The sequence below is a fragment of the Rhyacophila brunnea genome, unplaced genomic scaffold, assembly GCF_057557595.1.
Source record: "Rhyacophila brunnea isolate RB1 unplaced genomic scaffold, BYU_Rbru_1.0 scaffold_1, whole genome shotgun sequence".
In the NCBI taxonomy this organism is placed as follows: domain Eukaryota; kingdom Metazoa; phylum Arthropoda; class Insecta; order Trichoptera; family Rhyacophilidae; genus Rhyacophila; species Rhyacophila brunnea.
This window is the reverse complement of record NW_028232751.1, coordinates 1,390,177-1,399,606: the sequence shown is the minus strand read 5'-3', so window position 1 is coordinate 1,399,606 and position 9,430 is coordinate 1,390,177. Positions and strand designations below refer to the sequence as shown.

The 9,430-nt window shown below is 33.7% G+C and overlaps 1 protein-coding gene across 1 annotated transcript in view; it reads right to left on the bottom strand.

The window, feature by feature from the left end:
* Positions 1–272: 272 nt before the first annotated feature.
* LOC147079344 (uncharacterized) overlaps positions 273–9,430 on the bottom strand; it is a 41,739-nt gene continuing 32,581 nt past the window's right edge. Inside the window, exons 2-3 of the mRNA XM_085949413.1 lie at positions 1,175–1,499; positions 273–1,066 (exon numbers count right to left, since the gene is read on the bottom strand). Coding sequence (XP_085805539.1) covers positions 273–1,066; positions 1,175–1,499 — 1,119 coding nt within the window. The remainder of the gene's footprint in view (positions 1,067–1,174; positions 1,500–9,430) is intronic.

The following is a 9,430-nucleotide window of genomic DNA, read 5'->3' as shown; positions in this document are numbered from 1 at the left end:
TATATTTATATATCAAAGATATTGATATACGTATTATTGATTTTACATTGGATTCACTTATTTGTATACGTATTTATGTGAACACTTAATTTTATTTTTGATCAATTACTTATATATGCATTTTTATTTGATCACTTATATGCATATTTATTTGATCACATGCATGTTAAAAATGTGAAATATTTATTTCGATTAAAAATGTGAACTATGAACCATTTCCTTTTATCTTTATTTTAGTGAAATTTTTAAATTTTTAAATTTTTATTTTAATTTTAAGAGAATGTATTATCTCTAATTGAGGATGATCTTTTAGTCATCGTTCTAGTGACGGGCCTAGGATGTTCAGGTATTTCCTCTTCATCATCCTTATATCCTGCATTAATATTTGTTAAAGACATCGCTGGATAATCTTCTCGTGATCTTGGAGTATTTCTCCTAGTATTGTGACATTGATTAAATATTTGAATGCAATTTTTACCATGTGGTGTTTCATTTATATATTTTGAATATAATTTTTTCATAAAATATAACATTACTAATCCGATTAAGATAAATATCGCGATTGTAAAATAGTTAGAATGTTTAACTAAAGTCGGTTTTTCTTTCATCTTTTTCAATTCATCTTGGAAAATATTAAGTTTATGCGTAGCTACTCTAAGCTCGTCTAAATTAGCATTAGTTATTGTTAAAGGGGTCAAATTAGGTATGGTAGCATTGAAGTTTTCATTTTTGATACAACAGTCTTCATTTACTATATTAAATTCACTTTTAGTCACAGTAACATTTGTTAAAACATCATTACTTGCTATGAATTGTAAGGTTTTTGTATAAGCTTTGCAATTAGCTTCTAATTTTAATAAACCTGTACCTAATATGTCTAGTTCTTCTAATTGTCTAGAAGGGCAATCGATAGTTACCTTTGTTTTTTCTGATTGAACAAATATCCATCTACTATGTGATATTTCATGCCATATACTCAGTTTTCCGAATATAGTTTTTGTAGAGCAATCAGAAGGTATTTTTGAAATAGTTTCTGTTAATATTTTCGTTTCACAAATTCCATTATCTAATGTAGTGAAAATGTCTCTTATTTTACATATTAAATGTTTTTTCGTTAATGGTTTACATTTATCTAGATCGTTGAATTTTATGTATTGTATTTTTGTTCTAGTTTATCCTATATATTTATACTCATTTTGAATAAGTGAGAATACATCTGGGTTTTTTGGATTATGCGGAATTGGTAAAAGTGTTACCTTGAATATAGTGAAATCTTGTGTACTAGTTAAAGGTACTGATATAACATATATTATTTTAGTTTTATAAAAATATGCTGTTAGAGATGAGATATCCATAATCGAATGTATGTTATCTATAGTGAGCGGTATTGGTAATTCGCGTCCTCGAGTTAATTGTCCTACATGTTTGGATAATTCTTGAAATAATTTCATTGGTGAGATTAAAGAAGGGTGAATAACATTAAAATTAAAATTAAAATTCTGTTTAAGATGCGCTTTTAATTCATCAAACGTTTTGAAGGATCTAATTCTACAAGCTAATTGAGCTGTATGTATTATCTGAGTACGAATGTACGAAAGTAGAAAGTCATATTGATTTTCATCAGCGTGTTCAAAAGCAATTTCACAATTTTGTAAAAATGAACTTAATTGTTTTCTATTACCATCAAATGAATGTTGTATAAGTGAACGTAAATCAGAGTTTGAGCAAGATTTTTTCTTAGTACTAGATTCTGAAGTGTTAGAATTACTATCTGGATTTATTTTGAATAATTTAAATATGTAGAGGTCTATATGTAATTTTTATATAGTTTTGCGTATAATTTTTATACAAAATAATAGAAATTTTTATGTTTCAAAAATATAAGAATATAAAATATAATAAAACTTAAATTTAATGGATAGTTCTCTGCATGTACTCACAGTAATGTATTGTAATTCATTCTTCTATCTTGATGTCTTGTATCTTGATGCGTTGATATGTCTCGATGATCTACGTGAAGACATCTTGTCACAATGTGCACTTGTGTTTTCTTTCTTTCTTGGAAGATGCGGTTCCGCGAGGCTCCCGGCAGCAAAAACCCAAAGGTTCTTTTTCCCGATGATACTGGAAGGTCTCGAAGAAGACGTCTGCTTGTCACTTTCTTTCTGATAAATCCCACGGATGACACTAGTTGTTACGTCCCCAAAAAGTGGAATAGTTTAAGTAAGATAGTTAATCACTTTCACTAAGTCTTTTAGGTTTCGTAATATACGAAATTAAATAGTCTTTATACTTGTAAGGTATTATTTGCTATTTTATTATTATTATACAGAGGACTATGAAATAGGACTCTGTAAAAGTCTCTATTGTTTTGTCAGGAATAGCGAAAGAGGGCGGATATATTCACAGGAGATATCAAATCGAAAATAGAAGAACTTTTGATAGATGTTTGATTTATTAAACGGTGATAAAATACAAGTAATACAGATTTATTACAATTGACAGAAAGCCAACTTACATACTATAGGTACAATGGTCGACAAAGAACTAACAAATTAATTACGTGTACAATGGTTCATATATAGATTGAATAATGTTCTAGATGTTTCCAATTATCAAACACAAATAACATGATATTATTGTTTTGTGGTTTTCTAGAATTAATTAGAATAAATGAATCAATATTTTAATTGACAATATTATTGATATCAGAGGATGCTATTGTTATCAGCGGAAGTTGTGGTTTCTCTAATTAGAATCAATCTCTTATCTACGTATCGATCTAATTCATAACAGAACGTTAAATTCCACAGAGATTTTTCTGTACCCGGACATAATATAGTAATTGTAAAAATTAGAAATTAAATTTTAAAATTAATTATTAAATTAAATTATTATGATCTATACATATTTACAAAGTTCAACATAATAAATGTAGCTAGGTACTTTAGGTTGCTATAAAATAGTATTTTAATAGTTATATATTTTATTGATATGTACTTCTTTGTTTCTAAAATATGTTTTTACCGAAATACCGGTATTGATATATTCATTCGGTATTGCAATCCATAGTCCGAACCACAGGAAACGTATCTTCGTAATCAAAATACACCACTAAGGATTGATGCGCCATCCGAATTCGAGTATATTTTGTAACCTGGTTGAACCAGTGTATTGATGGAGTGGAGGCATCGATATTCAAAGCCCAAGCGCCGTGACCCCATAAACCTTGGTAAAATGGTGTAACTTACGAGCACAGATAGCCACGCATGCGTTGTACGACAAGCATTAACAATTGTTTTTTCAGATAATTCAGCAGCCTACATCTATACTGACCATCTACAATATTATAATAATGTATTCCTAGTAGCGAATTTCCATTGAAAATAAACTACAATATAAGCAACGTTGCAAACTTAGCGTATTTTCTTGCCAGATATAGCATTTTTCGGTAGGCATCTTAGCTTGCAAAAAATGCATCTAGCCTATGGCGTTTTAATTAGCGTTTTTTATGCCTTCAACCAATGGCATTATTAATGGCCAACGCACTCAGTATATTAGCTAGCAAGTAAATTCGCGCATAGCGAAATTCGCACATGTATAGGTAGACGTCACGCAATGTCCATTATGCGATATCACGCATCGGGAATTTATAGCACTTTCACCTTTATTGTAATGGCGTTAGAACAGTGTTTGTGGTGTCAATGTTGAACCCATTCGAACCGAACCATTCGGCAGACCCGACAAAAAGCATCGGAAATTTATAGCAATATCACTTTTATTGTAAATGGCGTTATAACAGATTATGCCATTCGGCAGACCCGACAAAAAAGTGAGTGTCATTTTTTTTTTCCAGATGCTTTGTCCATATTAATCTCATTGCCTTCAACAGCTTTAATTGTGCTAAATAAGCTAAATATTTAGTTGATTTATTCAGATATTTAATGAAGGTAGGATCAGTACTTGAGAAATAAAACAATAAGAGCATTTTTGACATTATAGTCAGTGACGTCCCAAGGCAAAATACCGCCCCTGGGCAGCGCCAAAATGCCGCTCCATTTTTTATGCCGTATTTTTTATCATCATTTCATGACACCAATATCTAAGAAATGTGTTGTATGGAATATGGATACATGACTAACAAGACCTATATTCTTATTTGAACGCCATCTCTGCTTCAATAGACAAATATTACGAGTCCACGGTTTCAGATAGGTAGGTGCATTTTAAAATACACGTAACAACTTATATTTGGATAAATTTTAAATTACGTAAGTATGTACCTACCTATAATTAAAATGTAATTCGCAAATCTGCGTATATCATTCCTGATCACCAAGGACGCGACGTCCAAGGACAGCGGAGGTAAACTAGACATATCAAGCCCGACAAAAAAAATACAATCCTGTTAAGCCTGTTATAGTAATTAATACACTTTGTTTCCAACCAGTGAGCTGATTTTTTTAATTGAAAGATATTTCCGTTATTACTAAGTTTAGGTAGCTATTTCTATATATACCTAATAATTCTCCTCGATTTGCCGCCCTTCGGGTAACTGCCGCCCCCAAGCGACGCTCAATCTGCCTAGCCCCACGGGACGTCACCGATTATAGTAATATAATGGTATTAGATAGTATAATTTAATGTGTGCTAGGCATGTGACATCGCATTGACGATTATCGGGGATTCACTTATCATAATTATGTTGTTAGATTAATTTAATAGATTAACAATTTTGAAATGAGTTGTTAGTTTTTTTGCACTTTTTTTTCAACAGGCAAAAAAAGATATTGACATTTTATTTTCACAAAATCTACTGTTTTTCCTGCCAAATGCATGTTTTTGTCAACGGCAGTTGGCAACACTGAATCCTAGATAATTATTAAATTTGTGTTTGTATTTTCTCGTGATTTTTAATCATGCATGCATTTTATTTTGATGAACGCAAGCAGCTAACTAAGACAATGTCAGTTTTACTTTTATTTTATCGTTTTCCATCTGTGGGAAACGTCACAATTAAGTGCGAACGCATCAAGTACAATAAAACGATACGTCTATCAAATCTTACTGTTTCTTTTGATAGTAAAACATAAATTTAACTTTATTTAATTAGAGCTCGTTGTCACAAAAATAATAGGTTATTTCTGATGAACAATGTTTTAAATTCTCATTCACTAGAATATTAAGGTGCTATCGTAAGATATTTAGGGAAAAGATTTTTTGCCACTTTAGTAATCAATCTCACAATCTTCCTAAAATATATACTTACCTAAATTTCAAGTACTATGATTGTTGTGATATAATTATTGTCAACTACGCCGTGTTAGGCATGTCTGAAATTTTGCCAATCTCACTAATTTATTAGAAGATAGGGGACATATTTCATTCATCATAGTTATAGGCATAAAGCCCATTGACGCAGCGAGTGCGGCGCTCGCGCAAAATTTCTACAAGTGGCGCGTAAATCATCGAAAATACAACGTAATCAAATACGCCAGCGCACACTGGACTTGACGATGCCTTGCGCCCCGCCTGCCGTATGAGTCACTGTTTTTCGCTTCTCGGCGATACGATTTAATGAAAATACAAAGAAGTCCATTCATTGAACACGGCTACCAAAATCACGCTGCGCGAAGCGTCGTCGATCGACGGGCGAAAAGCAATTATTTAATTACAGAGAAGTCATTGTTCCGTGTCCTATATTTCGCTGGTTGAATAATGTCGTCGTAAATATTAATGACAAGCCCCGAAATAATATAATATTTTTATTGCTTTGTTATGAGAGACGCTGTAAAAATAATTATTTTGTGCTGCTTGTGCCGCTTATTACATATGTGAAGGGTAATGCGCGGGAAGAGACGTGTGATTATGGTTATGAATAAACACTTCATACGCCGACTTCGCCCGCCCGACGCGTTCTATGGGCATCATCGCATAGATTAAATAATAATACATGTGGAGTAAGGTCATACATTGATATAGAAAATAACATGCTGTAACCTCAGTTTTCCCCATATCTCTGGCTATCTCACAGCTTACATTATTTAAAATAGATTCGACCTATTAATAATATTAGCCAACCACTGCTTAGCTTACAGATCGACTCGCAACAAAGGTCACTTTATTTAAACGGGGATATATTATGTCACATTAAATATAAGATAACAATTGTTTGTGTCGTACTTCCACGTAACCAATCTCATCGGATTTTTTGGATTTTTCAGTTTGATTTTTTTAAGTATTAAAAAATGCATTGGCATCGTTTTCTGATATATTCTAAAAGTTTCAAATGTCTAGCTAGTCGGGAAGTTAGTTAAACATCGATTGCAAAATTTGTACCGGACAAAGAACCACCGGACAAATAAAAATACGAGCTAAGAAAAACGTTGTAAAAATGACGCGTTATAATATGTGAAGCATTTCACGAATCAACAACCTGTTAACCAACTTTTTCAGAATTCTATTTAAAAATATACGATACGATTATTTTTCTAATTTACTTATCCACCTATTTTCTTATATACCGGTGGTTTTTTTATTATGTATATTTTAAGTGTTTTATTTAGACATTGATTTGAGCTCGATGGTGTAAGGCCATTTGTTTCGATACAATAGCTCACGGTGAACTTTGATATGGCCAACTAAATTCGTATAAATTTCTGGACACGGTTTTTATTATCTCTCCGTCTCCCTCGCAAGGTTTTGTGAATATATTTTTTACCACTGGATAGTAATAGTATTTCTTTTTTAGATTTAATTTAAATTATTCAATATAATATAAACCACATATTGAAATACATATCCCATTGGTTTACTCACGTTTTGCCTGTTTTGAAATACGGACAATTAAACAATTGTGTTATTTGTAGCATTAATTATTGTGAATTGTTGTTGATGAATTATGTACTAGTCAAGTCAAGGGTCAAAGCATCGTCACACTCCACCGTGAAATGTTGTATCGGAAATGTATGGTCGTATATTAAAAACCGTCCAACCTCTTTAGGTCGTATAGTACCGAGATAAAATTCTTGTCTCAATACAACATGGTTATTGTCGGTTTAAAAGAAGCCAGCGGCACACAAATTTTGAAAATAGCTGATATACTGAATTATTTGTTAGGTTAGGTTAGGTTTAAATTGGAACATTATTGTCTGCAATGCTCCACGAACAACGCGTATTTTTTCATCTCGGTACTATAGGGATGACCGTATACTGTACTATACGTATATGTACTTTCCTATAAGAAAGCTCAGCCAAACTGTGTTAGAGTGAAACGTAATACGTAAGTACAATTAACATGTAACAATTTCACACACATACGTGAGCACTGATAGCACAAATTTGTTGAACACTTTACGCTTGAGACAAAATGTGAGGTCACTTTTGAAGATACTATTCAGGCGCCGAAGAGAACGCAATATAATAAAGCTCGCTAAGCAGGCAATAATAATTTATTTATTTATTTAAAAAGTCACGTTGAGTACAAAACAAATTATTAATTCAGGACGTTCACAACATGACATTTAGAATAAAAAATACAAGTAATCATAAAAAACAAGGTAGAGGGGCTAAACTTCTATCTTCTTCTTTGGCCATATCCGCCCCTTAACTGGAGCATATGGACACCACGCGGCGTCTCCAAGAATCCCTGTCGTTCCCCAGTCTTCTTGCTTCGTCAAACCAGCATCAAACCAGCATCCCATAGCTCCGCCGTATACACTCTGTAGATTGTATTTAGCGGCCATCCAGGACGCCGGAATCCGGTCGGTTTGAAGAACAGGCAATCCAGGTTGAAGTTCTCTTCTGGCATCCACAGCACGTGGCCGAGCCAGGTCCAACGCCACCTATTCACTTTCAGCATGATGAGAGGCTGCTTGGTGCGTTCTCTTATCTCCTCGTTGCTCCTAAAGTCATACCACCCACCACACACCCAGTATTCGTCGCAAACATCTGTTTTCGAAGCTCAGTATACGGTTGCTCTGAGCCTTCGTAAGGTGCCATGATTCGCTACCATAAAGCAGCACCGTCAGAATGCATGCGTCGAATAGGCGGCGTTTGGTTTTGACCAAGTACATTCGTGAGTCCCAGACATTCCGCATCGAGTTGAATGTTCCTTCAGCCATTTCCATTCGGATAGCGAGCTCTTTCTGCAAAATGCCATCTCCCGTGATGTGATGTGTACCCCCAGGAGGGGCTAAACACTACTGGATAAATGCCTAGTGGGTACTAATCGACCATAACGATGCCCTAAAATCCGCTGGATAGATGAACTCACCAAGCTTGGTGGATGTACGAGGCAGCGGAGAGCTATGGACTGAGGAAAGTGGTGGAGCTTGGGCAGGTCTTTATCTAGCAGTGAATTGACCCGATCTCATGATAATACTGCATATGTATTATTGATCGCTGTGTAAGTCAGTTTATTTTGAAGGTATACTTCTTTTGGCGCGTTTGGGAAATCAGATCAGAGTGTATTTCTGGCGTGTGACAAAGTTGAGCACCCCGATGAAACACATAATTTATTTTTTTCACACAAAAAAACGCACTCTAATTGATTCGAACCACCGATTCTTCGGTTATCAGCCGAACGAACTACTTTTGCGCCACGGTAAGGTACTGCAGTAGTGACGATTATACAGTAAGTATAATATAATAACTGCAAATTTGACAACTGGGAATAAGTTATGAAGTATTTTTCTAACCCAACAATAATTACATTATTTACATTTTATATTAGTATTAATGTGTTTTATTTTATTATTAATATATATTTCAATAAAATATTTTTAAACCAGCTGCGCTCAAAGTGTGTAATTTGACAAGATATTTAAAATAGTAATAGTAAATAATATTAATAAATACGGAATGAAGCAACAAGGTAATTTTAAACCAGCGGCACTACATTTCAACTTCCTACCAATAAGAAAAACAAATAATTTGGATAGTTCGATGAACCAAAGAAACACTTTTATTTATTTTGTGAACCTGATTCTAAATCACCACACCAGAGCTAGTCGAAGAATCTAGGTATTCACAAGTTGTTTTATTACAATTATAATTGTTTACTGCGTGGTACAACCCCCCAAAAATAAAAGACAGTTTCTGTTTAGTGTATGTATAATGCCGGGTCCACACTGGCAACATGTCGCCGGCAACCTCGTTAAATTTTAAGATAAGTATGATAATTATCGTAAAATTTAACGAGGTTGCCGGCGACATGTTGCCAATGTGGACCCTGCATAAGGTATCAAAAACTTTGAGAACTACAATATAACGTGATGCAATTAACTAAAAAAATGTGTCTAATGACGCATACCAGCATCACATCTCAATATAAGAAAGTCGTTTCAAAACATTATTTTTCGTGTGGTCTGAGGTTTTACGAGGTATTTCTTATGAAACCTTTGACACTGACCCTTCCAAATACACTTGA